This window comes from Pleurodeles waltl, chromosome 7, assembly GCF_031143425.1.
Source record: "Pleurodeles waltl isolate 20211129_DDA chromosome 7, aPleWal1.hap1.20221129, whole genome shotgun sequence".
Classification (NCBI taxonomy): Eukaryota; Metazoa; Chordata; class Amphibia; order Caudata; family Salamandridae; genus Pleurodeles; species Pleurodeles waltl.
In genome coordinates, this window is record NC_090446.1 from 1,047,792,889 (window position 1) to 1,047,813,834 (window position 20,946).

General features: G+C 47.6%; 1 protein-coding gene across 1 annotated transcript in view; it reads left to right on the forward strand.

Moving 5' to 3' along the window:
- The window catches only part of NOL11 (nucleolar protein 11), a 425,248-nt gene that overhangs the window by 23,529 nt on the left and 380,773 nt on the right, over window positions 1–20,946 (forward strand). Inside the window, exon 5 of the mRNA XM_069199905.1 lies at window positions 14,848–14,905. Coding sequence (XP_069056006.1) covers window positions 14,848–14,905 — 58 coding nt within the window. The remainder of the gene's footprint in view (window positions 1–14,847; window positions 14,906–20,946) is intronic.

The window sequence follows — 20,946 nt, forward strand, 5'->3', positions numbered from 1 at the left end:
TGACTTTTTGCCTTTGCTGATGCTATGTTTACAATTGAAAGTGTGCTGAGGCCTGCTAACCAGGCCCCAGCACCAGTGTTCTTTCCCTAACCTGTACTTTTGTATCCACAATTGGCAGACCCTGGCATCCAGATAAGTCCCTTGTAACTGGTACTTCTAGTACCAAGGGCCCTGATGCCAAGGAAGGTCTCTAAGGGCTGCAGCATGTCTTATGCCACCCTGGAGACCTCTCACTCAGCACAGACACACTGCTTGCCAGCTTGTGTGTGCTAGTGAGGACAAAACGAGTAAGTCGACATGGCACTCCCCTCAGGGTGCCATGCCATCCTCTCACTGCCTATGCAGTATAGGTAAGCCACCCCTCTAGCAGGCCTTACAGCCCTAAGGCAGGGTGCACTATACCATAGGTGAGGGTACCAGTGCATGAGCATGGTACCCCTACAGTGTCTAAACAAAACCTTAGACATTGTAAGTGCAGGGTAGCCATAAGAGTATATGGTCTGGGAGTCTGTCAAACACGAACTCCACAGCACCATAATGGCTACACTGAAAACTGGGAAGTTTGGTATCAAACTTCTCAGCACAATAAATGCACACTGATGCCAGTGTACATTTTATTGTAAAATACACCACAGAGGGCACCTTAGAGGTGCCCCCTGAAACTTAACCGACTGTCTGTGTAGGCTGACTAGTTCCAGCAGCCTGCCCCACTAGAGACATGTTGCTGGCCCCATGGGGAGAGTGCCTTTGTCACTCTGAGGCCAGTAACAAAGCCTGCACTGGGTGGAGATGCTAACACCTCCCCCAGGCAGGAGCTGTAACACCTGGCGGTGAGCCTCAAAGGCTCACCCCTTTGTCACAGCCCAGCAGGGCACTCCAGCTTAGTGGAGTTGCCCGCCCCCTCCGGCCACGGCCCCCACTTTTGGCGGCAAGGCTGGAGGGAACAAAGAAAGCAACAAGGAGGAGTCACTGGCCAGTCAGGACAGCCCCTAAGGTGTCCTGAGCTGAGGTGACTCTAACTTTTAGAAATCCTCCATCTTGCAGATGGAGGATTCCCCCAATAGGGTTAGGATTGTGACCCCCTCCCCTTGGGAGGAGGCACAAAGAGGGTGTACCCACCCTCAGGGCTAGTAGCCATTGGCTACTAACCCCCCAGACCTAAACACGCCCTTAAATTTAGTATTTAAGGGCTACCCTGAACCCTAGAAGATTGGATTCCTGCAACTACAAGAAGAAGGACTGCCTAGCTGAAAACCCCTGCAGAGGAAGACCAGAAGACGACAACTGCCTTGGCTCCAGAAACTCACCGGCCTGTCTCCTGCCTTCCAAAGATCCTGCTCCAGCGACGCCTTCCAAAGGGACCAGCGACCTCGACATCCTCTGAGGACTGCCCCTGCTTCGAAAAGATAAGAAACTCCCGAGGACAGCGGACCTGCTCCAAGAAAAGCTGCAACTTTGTTTCCAGCAGCTTTAAAGAACCCTGCAAGCTCCCCGCAAGAAGCGTGAGACTTGCAACACTGCACCCGGCGACCCCGACTCGGCTGGTGGCGATCCAACACCTCAGGAGGGACCCCAGGACTACTCTAAGACTGTGAGTACAAAAACCTGTCCCCCCTGAGCCCCCACAGCGCCGCCTGCAGAGGGAATCCCGAGGCTTCCCCTGACCGCGACTCTTTGAATCCAAAGTCCCGACACCTGGGAGAGACCCTGCACCCGCAGCCCCCAGGACCTGAAGGTCCGGACTTTCACTGGAGGAGTGACCCCCAGGAGTCCCTCTCCCTTGATCAAGTGGAGGTTTCCCCGAGGAACCCCCCCCCCTTGCCTGCCTGCAGCGCTGAAGAGATCCCGAGATCTCTCATAGACTAACATTGCGAACCCGACGCTTGTTTCTACACTGCACCCGGCCGCCCCCGCGCCGCTGAGGGTGAAATTTCTGTGTGGGCTTGTGTCCCCCCCGGTGCCCTACAAAACCCCCCTGGTCTGCCCTCCGAAGACGCGGGTACTTACCTGCAAGCAGACCGGAACCGGCCACCCCCTTCTCTCCATTCTAGCCTATGTGTTTTGGGCACCACTTTGAACTCTGCACCTGACCGGCCCTGAGCTGCTGGTGTGGTGACTTTGGGGTTGCTCTGAACCCCCAACGGTGGGCTACCTTGGACCAAGAACTAAGCCCTGTAAGTGTCTTACTTACCTGGTTAACCTAACAAATACTTACCTCCCCTAGGAACTGTGAAAATTGCACTAAGTGTCCACTTTTAAAACAGCTATTTGTGAATAACTTGAAAAGTATACATGCAATTTTGATGATTTGAAGTTCCTAAAGTACTTACCTGCAATACCTTTCGAATGAGATATTACATGTAGAATTTGAACCTGTGGTTCTTAAAATAAACTAAGAAAAGATATTTTTCTATATAAAAACCTATTGGCTGGATTTGTCTCTGAGTGTGTGTACCTCATTTATTGTCTATGTGTATGTACAACAAATGCTTAACACTACTCCTTGGATAAGCCTACTGCTCGACCACACTACCACAAAATAGAGCATTAGTATTATCTCTTTTTGCCACTATCTTACCTCTAAGGGGAACCCTTGGACTCTGTGCATGCTATTCCTTACTTTGAAATAGCACATACAGAGCCAACCTCCTACATCAACTACTTGCCCCCAGAATGCTAATCTTAGGGCTTTTCTGCAGGATATTTGTTTTTTATTTTAATTTTGGAAACTATGCCTCAAACAAAGACCAAATCTCCCAATGAAAACATAACAGTATTGTTAATGGAAAGAGGACTCTTCAAGAGTTAGCGTGATGTTTCTTGTTGTTAAAAGAATGGAAATTAAATTCACATCCCTGGTTCACAGGAGTATGCTTTTCATGTTCAGGTATTGATTTTTAAAAGAGTTTTCTTTGAGGGCCTCTAAATGTAGGTAACATGACCAACAAAGTACATTTATTTATTTATAAATATGTACAGCTTCCGGGCATCCCAGGTTCAGGTGAGATGCATTTTCTCTGAGGTATCCTTATCAGTGATGCAGCAGAACTTTCAGTAAAATTTTTTACTTTGGCTTGTACGAAAGCAGCCACAAATAATTTCACACCCAATGGCAGCAGTGAACATCTCATAGGGACCTATAAACACATCTGTTTGGAAAGTATACATACTGGTGCAATTTGAAGTATGTGACCTGCTCTTGTTCCTAAATTTACCATATCAGATGCACGATGAACAGCAGAAGTACTTGCAGTGCAGCAATATTGACTTAATGTTAAGTTCGAGAACTGGCTTCTGCCAACTCCCATCAAAGTTTTTCATCCATTGGAAAATAGATGCAAAGCGTAGGCTTTAGGATGGAAGCTCTCTGCATGGCTTTGCAAAACTGTGTCACCCAGTCATCGTCAGACCTGCCAACTTAGTATTCATTTTCATGTGCAGTGTTCTCAGAGAGGAGGAGGAGAGGCTTTGGAAGGGGTGCTATGTGAGAAAGGGCCAGAGCCTTAAAGCTCCAACTTCCAGAGCATCTTAGCTACCCTTTTCAACATCACAAATAAAAGCATCTTGGGCTGTCTTCCATGGAATTGGGGATACTGCAAAACTTGCAGTGGTGTAGGACACTGTAGTGCCTTCATACGCAAGTAAGACATTTTTTTCTGTATACATGAGTGCCAAAAACCATATGATACAGGTGGTCCAGCATCAATTGGCAGGTGTTTTTGAGTCGCTCTCTTTTTCTTTCCTCCGGTAAGCTTGGTAGCCGAGCAAGTCCAGTGGAGGGTTATTCAGGTAAATTTTAGGTCTCACATTACATTGTCTATTGTTGAAATATCTGTTGTGGACAATACCAATACGTACAGTTTTAAGTCAGCTTATTGCTTGCCATTGGTTGAGTTGCTTGTCAGTCTCTAATTCTAATCAGATTGTGTACTTCCTCTATATTTTATTGTTTCTCCCCTGGAGAATAGCTTTTTTACAGTGTTTCTGATTGGATGAGTTGTTTCCTTCCAATGCCTACATTCCGGGAACTACAGTTTTATTTTGCTTGCAGCACTCCATGGGAGTACGTGTGTTTTCTTCCTCTCTACACTCTACTTTCTTTGACCATTCCATGCCATAGCACACTTCTGCTTTTAACAAGTCTTTTCATGGAAATGTGTGTGCTTGGAATGCTGTTTATTGTTTACAAGTTAGCTCACATCTGTCATTGCCAAATCATAAACCATTTTCTAATAATATATTTAGCAAGAGCAAAGCTCTGTACTGACAATAGACTTATACTTGGGTGTGTGAATTGTACTTATTAAGGTAATGCCAGGCAGCCTCCAAGGATGCTCCAAAAGCGTTTCATAATATTATTTCATTTTATACAAGGGTTTATTTTTTGTGTTACTTGACCATGACTTTCCCTGTAATTGATGGCGCTACCTTAGTACCCTTAGGGAATTCAGCTTGTTGGATTTTGAACACCACCGGTGTAAGGAAATGCCTCCTTGGCATGGTTACCCCCTAACTTTTTGCCTTTGCTGATGCTAAGTTATTATTTGAAAGTGTGCTGGGACCCTGCTAACCAGGCCCCAGCACCAGTGTTATTTCCCTAAACTGTACCTTTGTCTCCACAATTGGCACAACCCTGGCACTCATGTAAGTCCCTTGTAACTGGTACCCCTGGTACCAAGGGCCCTGATGCCAGGGAAGGTCTCTAAAGGCTGCAGCATGTCTTATGCCACCCTGGGGACCACTCACTCAGCACATGCACACTGCCTCACAGCTTGTGTGTGCTAGTCTGGAGAAAATGACTAGTTGACATGGCACTCCCCTCAGAGTGCCATGCCAACCTCACACTGCCTGTGGCATAGGTAAGTCACCCCACTAGCAGGCCTTACAGCCCTAAGGCAGGGTGCACTATACCACAGGTGAGGGCATATGTGCATGAGCACTACGCCCCTACATTGTCTAAGCAAAACCTTAGGCATTGTAAGTGCAGGGTAGCCATAAGAGTATATGGGCTGGGAGTTTGTCAAACACCAACTCCACAGTTCTATAATGGCTACACTGAGAACTGGGAGGTTTGGTATCAAACTTCTCCGCACAATAAATGCACACTGATGCCAGTGTGCAATTGTAGGAAGTTGGCTCTGTATGTGCTATTTCAAAGTAAGGAATAGCATGCACAGAGTCCAAGGGTTCCCCTTAGAGGTAAAATAGTGGTAAAAAGAGATAATACTAATGCTCTATTTTGTGGTAGTGTGGTCGAGCAGTAGGCTTATCCAAGGAGTAGTGTTAAGCATTTGTTGTACATACACATAGACAATAAATGAGGTACTCGCACTCAGAGACAAATCCAGCCAATAGGTTTTTATATAGAAAAATATCTTTTCTTAGTTTATTTTAAGAACCACAGGTTCAAATTTAACATGTAATATCTTGTTTGAAAGGTATTGCAGGTAAGTACATTAGGAACTTTGAATCATTTCAATTGCATGTATACTTTTCAAGTTATTGACAAATAGCTACTTTAAAAGTGGACACTTAGTGCAATTTTCACAGTTCCTGGGGGAGGTAAGTTTTTGTTAGTTTTACCAGGTAAGTAAGACACTTACAGAGTTCAGTTCTTGGTCCAAGGTAGCCCACCGTTGGGGGTTCAGAGCAACCCCAAAGTCACCACACCAGCAGCTCAGGGCCGGTCAGGTGCAGAGTTCAAAGTGGTGCCCAAAACGCATAGGCTAGAATGGAGAGAAGGGGGTGCCCCGGTTCCGGTCTGCTTGCAGGTAAGTACCCGCGTCTTCGGAGGGCAGACCAGGGGGGTTTTGTAGGGCACCGGGGGGGACACAAGCCCACACCGAAATTTCACCCTCAGCAGCGCGGGGGCGGCCGGGTGCAGTGTAGAAACAAGCGTCGGTTTTGCAATGTTAGTCTATGAGAGATCAACGGATCTCTTCAGCGCTGCAGGCAGGTAAGGGGGGGCTTCCTCGGGGAAACCTCCACTTGGGCAAGGGAGAGGGACTCCTGGGGGTCACTTCTCCAGTGAAAGTCCGGTCCTTCAGGTCCTGGGGGCTGCGGGTGCAGGGTCTTTTCCAGGCGTCGGGACTTAGGTTTCAGAGAGTCGCGGTCAGGGGAAGCCTCGGGATTCCCTCTGCAGGCGGCGCTGTGGGGGCTCAGGGGGGACAGGGTTTGGTACTCACAGTCGGAGAGAAGTCCGGGGGTCCTCCCTGAGGTGTTGGTTCTCCACCAGCCGAGTCGGGGTCGCCGGGTGCAGTGTTGCAAGTCTCACGCTTCTTGCGGGGAGTTGCAGGGGTCTTTAAAGCTGCTCCTTGAAACAAAGTTGCAGTCTTTTTGGAGCAGGTCCGCTGTCCTCGGGAGTTTCTGGTCGTCGTCGAAGCAGGGCAGTCCTCAGAGGATTCAGAGGTCGCTGGTCCCTTTGGAAGGCGTCGCTGGAGCAGAGTTCTTTGGAAGGCAGGAGACAGGCCGGTGAGTTTCTGGAGCCAAGGCAGTTGTTGTCTTCTGGTCTTCCTCTGCAGGGGTTTTCAGCTGGGCAGTCCTTCTTCTTGTTGTCGCAGGAATCTAATTTTCTATGGTTCAGGGTAGCCCTTAAATACTAAATTTAAGGGCGTGTTTAGGTCTGGGGGGTTAGTAGCCAATGGCTACTAGCCCTGAGGGTGGGTACACCCTCTTTGTGCCTCCTCCCAAGGGGAGGGGGTCACAATCCTAACCCTATTGGGGGAATCCTCCATCTGCAAGATGGAGGATTTCTAAAAGTTAGAGTCACCTCAGCTCAGGACACCTTAGGGGCTGTCCTGACTGGCCAGTGACTCCTCCTTGTTATTCTCATTATTTTCTCCGGCCTTGCCGCCAAAAGTGGGGGCCGGGGCCGGAGGGGGCGGGCAACTCCACTAGCTGGAGTGTCCTGCGGTGCTGTGACAAAGGGGTGAGCCTTTGAGGCTCACCGCCAGGTGTTACAGCTCCTGCCTGGGGGAGGTGTTAGCATCTCCACCCAGTGCAGGCTTTGTTACTGGCCTCAGAGTGACAAAGGCATTCTCCCCATGGGGCCAGCAACATGTCTCTAGTGTGGCAGGCTGCTGGAACTAGTCAGCCTACACAGATAGTCGGTTAAGTTTCAGGGGGCACCTCTAAGGTGCCCTCTGGGGTGTATTTTGCAATAAAAGGTACACTGGCATCAGTGTGCATTTATTGTGCTGAGAAGTTTGATACCAAACTTCCCAGTTTTCAGTGTAGCCATTATGGTGCTGTGGAGTTCGTGTTTGACAAACTCCCAGACCATATACTCTTATGGCTACCCTGCACTTACAATGTCTAAGGTTTTGTTTAGACACTGTAGGGGTACCATGCTCATGCACTGGTACCCTCACCTATGGTATAGTGCACCCTGCCTTAGGGCTGTAAGGCCTGCTAGAGGGGTGTCTTACCTATACTGCATAGGCAGTGAGAGGCTGGCATGGCACCCTGAGGGGGGTGCCATGTCGACTTACTCGTTTTGTCCTCACTAGCACACACAAGCTGGCAAGCAGTGTGTCTGTGCTGAGTGAGAGGTCTCCAGGGTGGCATAAGACATGCTGCAGCCCTTAGAGACCTTCCTTGGCATCAGGGCCCTTGGTACTAGAAGTACCAGTTACAAGGGACTTATCTGGATGCCAGGGTCTGCCAATTGTGGATACAAAAGTACAGGTTAGGGAAAGAACACTGGTGCTGGGGCCTGGTTAGCAGGCCTCAGCACACTTTCAATTGTAAACATAGCATCAGCAAAGGCAAAAAGTCAGGGGGCAACCATGCCAAGGAGGCATTTCCTTACAGCAATGTATTGTAACATACACCCAGAGGGCATCTTAGAGGTTCCCCCTGAATACCTACCCGACTTCTAGTGTAGGCTGACCAGTTCCTGCCAGCCTGACACACACCAGACATGTTGCTGGCCACATGGGGAGAGTGCCTTTGTCACTCTGTGGCCAGGAACAAAGCCTGTACTGGGTGGAGGTGCTTCTCACCTCAACCTGCAGGAATTAGAACACCTGGCGGTGAGCCTCAAAGGCTCACCCCTTTTGTTACAGCGCCCCAGGGCATCCCAGCTAGTGGAGATGCTCGCCCCTCCGGCCACTGCCCCCACTTTTGGCTGCAAGGCTGGAGGAGATAATGAGAAAAACAAGGAGGAGTCACCCACCAGTCAGGACAGCCCCTAAGGTGTCCTGAGCTGAGGTGACCCCTACCTTTAGAAATCCTCCATCTCGAGTTTGGAGGATTCCCCCAATAGGATGAGGGATGTGCCCCCCTCCCCACAGGGAGGAGGCACAAAGAGGTTGTAGCCACCCTCAAGGACAGTAGCCATTGGCTACTGCCCTCCCAGACCTAAACACCCCCTAAATTCAGTATTTAGGAGCACCCCACAACCTAGGAAACTAGATTCCTGCAACCTGAAGAAACAAGAAGGACTGCTGACCTACAAGCCTGCAGAAAAGGAGGAAGACTACAACTGCTTTGACCCCAGCCCTACCGGCCTATCTCCATCTTCGAAAACCTGCTCCAGCGACGCATCCGACAGGGACCAACGACCTCTGAATCCTCAGAGGACTGCCCTGGACTAAAGGACCAAGAAACTCCTGTGAACAGCGGCCCTGTTCAAAACCAGCTACTTCTTTGCAACAAAGAAGCAACTTCCAAAGACTTCACGTTTCCCGCCGGAAGCGTGAGTCTTCCCACTCTGCACCGACGCCCCTGGCTCGAGATCCAGAGAACCAACACCTCAGGGAGGACTCCCCGGCGACTGCGAGCCCGTGAGTAACCAGAGACGACCCCCCTGAGCCCCGACAGTGATGCCTGCAGAGAGAATCCAGAGGCTCCCACTGACCGCGACTGCCTGTAACAAGGGACCCGAAGCCTGGAACCAACACTGCACCGCAGCCCCCAGGACCTGAAGGAACCGAACTTCAATGCAGGAGTGACCCCCAGGCGACCCTCTGCCTTGCCCAGGTGGTGGCTGTCCCGAGAACCCCCCCCCCACCCCCCCCAGTGCCTGCCTGCACTGCTAGAGTGACCCCCGGGTCCCTCCGTTGAAACCTATACAAAACCAGACGCCTGCTTTGCACACTGCACCCGGCTGCCCCTGTGCTGCTGAGGGTGTTTTTTCTGTGCCTACTTGTGTCCCCCCCGAGGATGCAGGTGCTTACCTGCTGGCAGACTGGAACCAGAACACCCCTGTTCTCCATAGGCACCTATGTGTTTTGGGCACCTCTTGGACCTCTGCACCTGACCGGCCCTGAGCTGCTGGTGTGGTAACTTTGGGTTTGCCTTGAACCCCCAACGGTGGGCTGCCTATGCCCCGGGACTGAGACTTGTAAGTGTTTTACTTACCTCCTAATCTAACCTTTACTTACCTTCCCCAGGAACTATTGATTTTTGCACTGTGTCCACTTTGAAAATAGCTTATTGCCATTTTTACAAAGACTGTATGTGATATTGCTTTCATTCAAAGTTCTAAAGTATCTAAGTGAAGTACCTTACATTTAAAGTATTAACTGTAAATCTTGAACCTGTGGTTCTTAAAATAAACTAAGAAAATATATTTTTCAATATAAAAACCTATTGGCCCGGACCACACTACCACAAAATAGAGCATTAGAATTATCTACTTTTGCCACTATCTTACCTCTAAGGGGAACCCTTGGACTCTGTGCACACTATTTCTTACTTTGAAATAGTATATACAGAGCCAACTTCCTACAGCCGGTATGTCTTTTTTCCACCCTCTGTGACCTCTTCACTTTGTATTGCACCTGGAGACGTGTGCTTTTTTTGCGGGTTGCAATACTTTAAGGTTAGATGTTGTAATCTACCTTTGGTTTTCATCATGTATTGCTTCCTCCCTGGCACATGGGATTACAGAATATTCTTCACTGCATATCTGTGTACATCCCTGGTCTGTTTTGTGATGCATTTTGTCTTCTCATGGACAGCGATGTTGTCATATACCAGCTGTGTCTGGACTCATTTTGACAGTTTTTATATAATTCTATGTAGGAAGTTGGCTCTGTATGTGCTATTTCAAAGTAAGGAATAGCATGCACAGAGTCCAAGGGTTCCCCTTAGAGGTAAGATAGTGGCAAAAAGAGATAATACTAATGCTCTATTTTGTGGTAGTGTGGTCGAGCAGTAGGCTTATCCAAGGAGTAGTGTTAAGCATTTGTTGTACATACACATAGACAATAAATGAGGTACACACACTCAGAGACAAATCCAGCCAATAGGTTTTTATATAGAAAAATATCTTTTCTTAGTTTATTTTAAGAACCACAGGTTCAAATTCTCCATGTAATATCTCATTCGAAAGGTATTGCAGGTAAGTACTTTAGGAACTTCAAATCATCACAATTGCATGTATACTTTTCAAGTTATTCACAAATAGCTGGTTTAAAAGTGGACACTTAGTGCAATTTTCACAGTTCCTAGGGGAGGTAAGTATTTGTTAGGTTAACCAGGTAAGTAAGACACTTACAGGGCTTAGTTCTTGGTCCAAGGTAGCCCACCGTTGGGGGTTCAGAGCAACCCCAAAGTCACCACACCAGCAGCTCAGGGCCGGTCAGGTGCAGAGATCAAAGTGGTGCCCAAAACGCATAGGCTAGAATGGAGAGAAGGGGGTGCCCCGGTTCCGGTCTGCTTGCAGGTAAGTACCCGCGTCTTCGGAGGGCAGACCAGGGGGGTTTTGTAGGGCACCGGGGGGGACACAAGTCCACACAGAAATTTCACCCTCAGCAGCGCGGGGGCGGCCGGGTGCAGTGTAGAAACAGGCGTCGGGTTCGCAATGTTAGTCTATGAGAGATCTCGGGATCTCTTCAGCGCTGCAGGCAGGCAAGGGGGGGATTCCTCGGAGAAACCTCCACTTGGGAGAGGGACTCCTGGGGGTCACTCCTCCAGTGAAAGTCCGGTCCTTCAGGTCCTGGGGGCTGCGGGTGCAGGGTCTCTCCCAGGCGTCGGGACTTTAAGTTCAAAGAGTCGCGGTCAGGGGAAGCCTCGGGATTCCCTCTGCAGGCGGCGCTGTGGGGGCTCAGGGGGGACAGGTTTTGGTACTCACAGTATCAGAGTAGTCCTGGGGTCCCTCCTGAGGTGTTGGATCGCCACCAGCCGAGTCGGGGTCGCCGGGTGCAGTGTTGCAAGTCTCACGCTTCTTGCGGGGAGCTTGCAGGGTTCTTTAAAGCTGCTGGAAACAAAGTTGCAGCTTTTCTTGGAGCAGGTCCGCTGTCCTCGGGAGTTTCTTGTCTTTTCGAAGCAGGGGCAGTCCTCAGAGGATGTCGAGGTCGCTGGTCCCTTTGGAAGGCGTCGCTGGAGCAGGATCTTTGGAAGGCAGGAGACAGGCCGGTGAGTTTCTGGAGCCAAGGCAGTTGTCGTCTTCTGGTCTTCCTCTGCAGGGGTTTTCAGCTAGGCAGTCCTTCTTCTTGTAGTTGCAGGAATCTAATTTTCTAGGGTTCAGGGTAGCCCTTAAATACTAAATTTAAGGGCGTGTTTAGGTCTGGGGGGGTTAGTAGCCAATGGCTACTAGCCCTGAGGGTGGGTACACCCTCTTTGTGCCTCCTCCCAAGGGGAGGGGGTCACAATCCTAACCCTATTGGGGGAATCCTCCATCTGCAAGATGGAGGATTTCTAAAAGTTAGAGTCACCTCAGCTCAGGACACCTTAGGGGCTGTCCTGACTGGCCAGTGACTCCTCCTTGTTGCTTTCTTTGTTCCCTCCAGCCTTGCCGCCAAAAGTGGGGGCCGTGGCCGGAGGGGGCGGGCAACTCCACTAAGCTGGAGTGCCCTGCTGGGCTGTGACAAAGGGGTGAGCCTTTGAGGCTCACCGCCAGGTGTCACAGCTCCTGCCTGGGGGAGGTGTTAGCATCTCCACCCAGTGCAGGCTTTGTTACTGGCCTCAGAGTGACAAAGGCACTCTCCCCATGGGGCCAGCAACATGTCTCTAGTGTGGCAGGCTGCTGGAACTAGTCAGCCTACACAGACAGTCGGTTAAGTTTCAGGGGGCACCTCTAAGGTGCCCTCTGGGGTGTATTTTGCAATAAAATGTACACTGGCATCAGTGTGCATTTATTGTGCTGAGAAGTTTGATACCAAACTTCCCAGTTTTCAGTGTAGCCATTATGGTGCTGTGGAGTTCGTGTTTGACAGACTCCCATACCATATACTCTTATGGCTACCCTGCACTTACAATGTCTAAGGTTTTGTTTAGACACTGTAGGGGCACCATGCTCATGCACTGGTACCCTCACCTATGGTATAGTGCACCCTGCCTTAGGGCTGTAAGGCCTGCTAGAGGGGTGTCTTACCTATACTGCATAGGCAGTGAGAGGCTGGCATGGCACCCTGAGGGGAGTGCCATGTCGACTTACTCGTTTTGTCCTCACTAGCACACACAAGCTGGCAAGCAGTGTGTCTGTGCTGAGTGAGAGGTCTCCAGGGTGGCATAAGACATGCTGCAGCCCTTAGAGACCTTCCTTGGCATCAGGGCCCTTGGTACTAGAAGTACCAGTTACAAGGGACTTATCTGGATGCCAGGGTCTGCCAATTGTGGATACAAAAGTACAGGTTAGGGAAAGAACACTGGTGCTGGGGCCTGGTTAGCAGGCCTCAGCACACTTTCAATTGTAAACATAGCATCAGCAAAGGCAAAAAGTCAGGGGGCAACCATGCCAAGGAGGCATTTCCTTACATTCTATAATAGCTTCCACACACACCACACCATCTCCAGGCTGTTTTGTAGTTTGCACACTTTTGCTTTGGTAATCCTGGGTTTTCTTACTATAGGTAAAATATTTCCCTTTATATGGCATTAGTCAGCCATTTTTGTTCTCTTGATAATGCATTGATACATGTTCCTTTATTGGTCAAGCATCATATGGCATATTCCACCTGAATTAAATTATTTTTCTCTATTTATTCTCTATTTCTTTGATCTTTTTCTGGGTTGCTACCAGTTTGTCCTGAGGAACATCTACATTAAGTGATTAAGGGACTGAAACTTCGACTTTTCAGTCTTAACCACTTTATTATTGGTTGCTGGACTTTGAGAAACCTATTAATTTTTTTTTTGAGGTTCTATTTCATATTTTTTTTCTGATGCTTAAGACATTTGGTGATTATGCGCACTGTTTGTTGTTCGAACATTGCTCACTTATTTTGGTATCTCACTGCCCCATCACCTTCTGCACCTTTTCACATCTAATAGTTCTTCAAACCTTTATTGCAATAGCAGGGTCATTGAATGTGATTAGTCCTGCAAATGTACTAAATACTCTTGAGTGTTTTCTATTGGAACATTGTTGTACATAAGGAGGTATACTGAGCATATTCGATTGACCTGATCTTGGGAATCTGTCTAGAAGGATCTGCGTAAGACACCTCTGTGAGTCAGTGTGCCCTGACCTCATCTTGTACCTTTATCCCTATTGTTTATTCCCAGATGAAATAAGAGCTAGTATGTTGTGCGGTCTGGTATCACTTACCTAAGGAGATGGTTCTCATTCCATGCCCATTGAAACAATCTTTTTAGTCATTAGTGTTTTAGGGATATCACTGGTAGAAAACACCTTGCCGAACCCTAAACTGACCAGTTGCTGATTGTGACTGGTTCCTTTGGTGATCAGTGGTTGCCCCTGATCCCCAAGGTGCCCTCTACACCTGAATTTGTTGATTACAACTGGCAGATTCGGAGAAGCAGGTTCCTAATGAAAATCCTCCCTTAAACTCAAGTGCGGCAAGTGCCATACTGTTTCTTCCATAAAAACCATAGGAACCACTTGACTGATTCCTGGACTTAAGTTGACTGAACACTATTACCAGGACATCACTTCCCAGAAGCACTAGGTACGCCAAAGAGGTTGTTGGGTGGGATCTTAGCTTTGTGACGTATTTTGGACTTAATGAGTGTACACCTTTTATTCTCTTCCCTAACTGTTTTTACAAGTGACATATCCCTGCACTCATTGATACCCAGGGACCAGGAGTTGTTTCGAATTCCATCAGAGTCTCATAAGAAAGTTTAGCTCCTGCTGAAAACCAGAGAACTGAGCTCTTCCCTGAGATGAGTTAAGCCAAGTATCATTGTATATCATTATTTTCACAGCCTGTTTACCAGAAATTGAGCCCCTGGAGCTAAGGAAGTATAATACAATTTGGGATGGTATGTTGGCCCTGGTTGGTGCTGGGGACTTCTACTACTGTATTTGAAATATAGTCTGTTAAATAACGTTATTTTAAAGAAAAGTAATGTCTAGATTGTGTTACTGCGTCCAAATGAGTTTGGTTTTTGAACATTTAAGAGTCTTAGCTAATCAACTTGTGTATATTGCTATTGTGGGCCTGGACCAAAAGTTGTAAACAGTACCGACACAAAAATATATCGTCTAGTAGCCTCTGGACTTACGACCCCAAGAACAGGCATTATGATAGATTTCCACTCCTTCGAGGGTAAGACGTTCTGTAAGATATTGTGATATTATTTGATACCCCAAAGATGGTTATAACTAAGGCTTTCAGACTTTTTTTTTTTTTTTCTTTTTTTCTTCAGCCACCAGTGGCTTGGTTTTGTTACCATTTTTGCTTTGGTCATGTCATGCACTGTTACGCTTGTGAAAGTAGCTGTAACAGCAAGAATATATATATATAATAAAAACAACTTATTTTTAGATTAATAATATTCATGTACAGTGAAAATGTCTTTCTAGTTAAGAATGAAATGGGTGTTTTTTATGTTTTATTTCAACTTAAGTTATCCTTAGTTGTGATTTAAATTGGAAATGTAGGTATACATTAGTTGTATACATTTAAGTTTTACTGTGATTTTTACTTCTAGGTGGTCTGAGGTGTTTGTGGATGGTGAACAGACGGTATTAATATTTATTGCAGAAATTGTAAGTAGACTGAAAACTTAACACGTTCTGTAAGCTAATCATGTTTACTATGTCACCTGCATTTACATTGTGCACATCTATCCTAGGTCTGTTGTGAACAAGTTTTTATGTTTATTGTGTCCTTGAGACAAGTAGGCCCATCCCCCTTGCAAGACAACCCCTTTGTCTGCCAGTTTACAGTACATTTTGTGTCTTTATGTTACTGCTGTTCGAACTTGTATTTATGGTTTAATAATGCAAAGTCATTATTAAGGTGTGCAGACAAAGGAAATACTGTAATCTCAGACTGCCCTTCTGACAGGAGTTCCAGCATAAAAATGTGTACTCACGTTTGCAAAGTTTAAAAATACGAAGCTATGTATAATGCTCCTAGAATGCTCTCTGTTTAGATGCAGATAGTAGAGAAGCTTGAAATTGAGACTGATGATTTGTTGCTTTCAAAGTAAAATGTTAAAAAAAAAATGCAACTGGGTAAACTACTGTGAAACTTTAGGTACTGTAGGAAGCTGGTTGGTGTGTGGTTGGTACCTAAGGTACTTACACCTTATATCAGGTCCAGGTATCCCCTATTAGTGTAGTGTAGTGTAGTGTATGCAGTGTCGAGAAGCCAATCTCTCTAGAGGTAGCTGTGGATGAGCAGCCAAGGCTTATCTAGGAGACATGCAAAGCTCATGCAATACCGCTGTAGTCACACATCACTTACACACATGAAAGAAAACACTTGGTGTTACAAAACTAAAGGTACTTTATTTTTTTTACACAATTACCAAAAAGTACTAGATAGGTAACCCTCCAAAGGGAGAAAAGTAATACACTAGCTATGTACACTAGTAATGAGAAATAGGCATAGATAGTAGAAAACAGTGCAATAGTAATAGACAACAGTGACCCTAGGAAGAGCCCAAATCATACACTAAAAAGAATTGAATGCGAATGCAGGAACCCCACCCAGGTAAGTGGAATCTGTAGAGGGAAGCTGGGGGAACTAGGAACCCCAAAGGGTAAGTACCACAGTGCCCCCCAGCGACCAGGAAGCAAGAAGTAAGTTACTGAATTTTCCCTAAACCAGCAAAAGGACTAACAAGAGGAATAATGCACCACCCAGACAAGACTGCTTTAAACCAGCGGTGGATTCCTGAAGAGGAAGACCTGAAAAAGAAGGGAACCAAGGCCTGAAGTTGCAGGAGTGTCCGGTGGTGGCAGGAGCCACTACCTACCCATCTGTGGTTGCAGGAGTTGGTCGACAGTAGGATGAAGACAGTTAGCAGTGCAGCCCTGGAGTCGGTGAAGAGTTCCTGGCGAATGCAGTTGACGTCCCACGCCGGGTGGGATAGCAGTCTGCCTCTGGGGTGGAAAAGCCACCAACAAGCCTTGGCAAAGGCAAGAGTTGCGGTAGAGGGAAAGTAAAGCTGCTGGGGACTAGCAAGGTCCAGGAGGACTCAACCCACGAAGAGGAGTCCCAGGGACCCTCAGCAATGCAGAGAGTCCACAGAAGAGGAGGCAAACCCCCCCCCCCACACACACACACACAGGATACCCACTGGAAGAGGACCCAGGAGTCGCAGAGGAGCGCATGCAGCACAACTGTAGAAGGGTCCCACGCCACAGGAAAAGCAGTCGGAGGGCTGTGCGTCACAGGGAGGAGTGATGTGGGCTGCGGCTACGCAAATCCTGAAGATCCCTTGAAGGAGCTGTCAACAAGCCTTGGTTAGCTGCAAGAAACGTAGTGCATGGGGGTACTGTCCTGGGTGGAAAGGCAAGGGCTTACCTTCACCAATGTTGGACAGCTGGCAGAGAGGACCCAGGGAACCACTCCAGACCACCACCCATAATGCTGAATTCACGCAGCTCAGGATGAGAGGAGATCCACGCAGCCGGTTGTCGTTGCAGTTGGTGCCTGTGGATGCAGGAGAGTGACTCCTTCACTCCAAGGGAGATTTCCTTCTTCCTTCTCATGCAGACTGAAGACTTGCCGTCATCAGGAGATGCACATCCAGGGAAATGTTGCAGAAGCTGGAAGGAGCCGTGCAAACAATGTTGCAAGCAGCGTCTTTATCAGGGATGCAGATTTTTGGTTCCTGGAGGGTCCAGTCACAGTTCCAGTGCCCAGAAGTCAAAGTAGAGGTTGCAGAGTAGTCCTGTTGGAATCCTGCAAGGCGAGTCTGAGGACCCACCCAAGAGAGAGACCCTAAATAGCCCTGGAAGGGGGATTGATCACCTAACCAGGTGACCACCTATCAGGAGGGGGCTCTGACGTCACCTGACTGACTTGGCCACTCAGATGCTCCCAGAGGCCTCTACCTACCTTGGATTCAAGATCACAGTATCTAGGGACCCTCTGGAGGAGCTCTGGGCACCACCCCTGGGGTGGTGATGGACAGGGGAGTGGTCACTCCCCTTTCCATTGCCCAGTTTTGCGCCAGATCGCGGACTGGAGGTCCCTGAACCAGTGGATACTAGTTTGTGCAAGGAGAGCACCGAATGTACCCTTCAAAGCATACCACTGGCTTGGGGAGGCTACCCCTCCCAAGCCATGTAACACCTATTTCCAAAGGGAAAGGGGGTCACTCCCCTCTCCCAGAGTAAATTATTTATTCTGCCTTCCTGCAGCAGGAAGGTAGAAACCTGTCTGAGGGGTGGCAGCAGCTTGGGCTGCCCGAAACACCCTAGAAAGCTGGTAGGAGCCCTGCTGGGGGTCCTCTAAGGTGCCCCCGTAATGCATGGAAACATACTTCCCATACTGGCAACAGTATTGGGGTATGATTCAGACATGTTTGATACCAAAGTTACCATTATGTAGCTGGACATAGGTGGTGACCTATGCCCTGTACACGCATAAAATGGTGTCCCCGCACTCACAAAGTCCACGACAATGGAACTGGAGTTCGTGGGTGCAACTCTGCTAGTGCAAGGGTGCCCTCACACACAGGTACTTGCCCTCTGGGCTAGGAGGGCTTACCATAGGGGTGACTTACAGTGTCCTGGTGCAGTGACCTGTAGTGAAAAGGGTGCATGCACCCTTTCATGCACGTTGCAATGGCAGGCCTGCAGATACACTTTGCATTAGCTCCCATGTGTGGCATAATACATGCTGCAGCCCATGGGGGATCCCTGGTACCCAAATGCCCTCGGTACCTGAGTAACATATACTAGGGACTTACAAGGGGGCACCAATATGCCAAATGTGGGGTGTGTGTGTTCCAAGCAATCAAGTTTAAACGGAGAGAGCATAGTCACTGGGGTCCTGGTTAGCAGGATCCCAGTGAACACAGTCAAAACATACTGACAGGCAAAAAGTGGGTGTAACCATGCCAGAAAGAGGGTACTTTCCTACAGGTTTTATTTCTTTGACACGCCATTTAGTAAAACGTGTTGATGCATGCTAGTATTTGCAGTAAACATTCATAATGGAAAATCAGTTTAACCAGTTTCAACAAGACAATAGGAAGCATGAAAATAAGCAAGCATTAGCAAAGCCAATAGGTCAACATTTGTGGTCAACCTTTTGTTTTGTCAATGCGTGTCTTGTTTTGCTTGTGAGAGCTGCCAGACCCTAACAATCATTAAAAAAAAAACATCTGCAAAAGAAAAAAAATATTTTTTGGGTCTCAAAAAGCATACATTTCCACAATAGGTCCCCGTACTGAACAGAATTACTGTGTGTGCTGATATGATTCTTGTGTAAGAGCAGAATGTTTTCACTCGCAGTGGAGCCCGCTGATAGACTGTTTTTTATTAAAATTCTAACTAAGGTCTTGGTTAATGCCAGGCGTAACTAGGGGCCCATTTCTTAAAGAAAATCACAAAAGTGCACACATAGTATATGTCCTTGAATTAGTGCAGATTGGTACCTGACCTGAATTCACACGAATTTACATAAGTTTGCAAGAAAATTGTACCTCTAGGACATACTTATGAACTGCATTTTAGGACAAGTAAATACAAACCTGTAAATTTGCTCACACGAAAATCTGTTCAGCGTTTACAAGTTCACTTTTCCTTTAACCAGTTTTTTCCTAATCCTGGAAGAAGTCTTAATTCTGCCCTTGGTCAGGAGTCAATTTCGAAACTTTCTCAGTATAGGAAAGGGTTAGAGAAGAGCTGGTGAAAACCCCTAAAACATACAAGTTAGGTTTGCATAGACTCAAAAGGGCATTCCAACCCTCAAACTATTATTTACCACTATTGCCAGCCCCAATATGTAGATCTGCTGAAAGGTGGTAAAATAATGGAACTGGTAATATTCAAACCTTACTATAGTATACGCCCATGCATAATCAGAGGGGCTACTATCAGAGCTCTTATATAATGAAATTGCTGCCATAATTTGTCGTTGCACTACGTAGCACCATAGGGACAAGTGGATTTGTTTTTTACAGGACTAATAGATTTATGACGCAATCTGCCCCATGGGCAAGTAGATACTTTATTAAATTCCACACCTCTGATGCTGGTATACAGCACATATCTGATTGGTAAATGGCTATCTTTTTCATTCTTAGCTGACTAGCAATTGTTGAAATTTAATTTGCATTGTTAACAGATTTATTGGCACTCTGACACACCAGTCTCTGAAATCCTACACTAAAATCACTACTTCATCATTGTGGCCTCCTGGAAGAGACATCAGTTTTATATATATATGTGAGTGCTGTGTAAAACGAAGACCTGCATTCAGAGGCTAGTTGATATTAAGGTCAAGACTAGAGCTAGACGATCCTCCAAACAGTTTTTGCAAGCAGAGTTGTAGAAATTCTTTAACGTTCAGCGGTAGCAAACTGTAGGAAGTTGGCTCTGTATGTGCTATTTCAAAGTAAGGAATAGCATGCACAGAGTCCAAGGGTTCCCCTTAGAGGTAAAATAGTGGTAAAAAGAGATAATACTAATGCTCTATTTTGTGGTAGTGTGGTCGAGCAGTAGGCTTATCCAAGGAGTAGTGTTAAGCATTTGTTGTACATACACATAGACAATAAATGAGGTACACACACTCAGAGACAAATCCAGCCAATAGGGTTTGTTATAGAAAAATATATTTTCTTAGTTTATTTTAAGAACCACAGGTTCAAATTTAACAGGTAATATCTTGTTTGAAAGGTATTGCAGGTAAGTACATTAGGAACTTTGAATCATTTCAATTGCATGTATACTTTTCAAGTTATTGACAAATAGCTATTTCAAAAGTGGACACAGTGCAATTTTCACAGTTCCTGGGGGAGGTAAGTTTTTGTTAGTTTTACCAGGTAAGTAAGACACTTACAGGGTTCAGTTCTTGGTCCAAGGTAGCCCACCGTTGGGGGTTCAGAGCAACCCCAAAGTCACCACACCAGCAGCTCAGGGCCGGTCAGGTGCAGAGTTCAAAGTGGTGCCCAAAACGCATAGGCTAGAATGGAGAGAAGGGGGTGCCCCGGTTCCGGTCTGCTTGCAGGTAAGTACCCGCGTCTTCGGAGGGCAGACCAGGGGGGTTTTGTAGGGCACCGGGGGGACACAAGCCCACACAGAAATTTCACCCTCAGCAGCGCGGGGGCGGCCGGGTGCAGTGTAGAAACAAGCGTCGGGTTTGCAATGTTAGTCTATGAGAGATGAACGGATCTCTTCAGCGCTGCAGGCAGGCAAGGGGGGGCTTCCTCGGGGAAACCTCCACTTGGGCAAGGGAGAGGGACTCCTGGGGGTCACTTCTCCAGTGAAAGTCCGGTCCTTCAGGTCCTGGGGGCTGCGGGTGCAGGGTCTTTTCCAGGCGTCGGGACTTAGGTTTCAGAGAGTCGCGGTCAGGGGAAGCCTCGGGATTCCCTCTGCAGGCGGCGCTGTGGGGGCTCAGGGGGGACAGGTTTTGGTACTCACAGTCGGAGAGTAGTCCGGGGGTCCTCCCTGAGGTGTTGGTTCTCCACCAGCCGAGTCGGGGTCGCCGGGTGCAGTGTTGCAAGTCTCACGCTTCTTGCGGGGAGTTGCAGGGTTCTTTAAAGCTGCTTCTTGAGACAAAGTTGCAGTCTTTTTGGAGCAGGTCCGCATGTCCTCGGGAGTTTCTTGTCGTCGTCGAAGCAGGG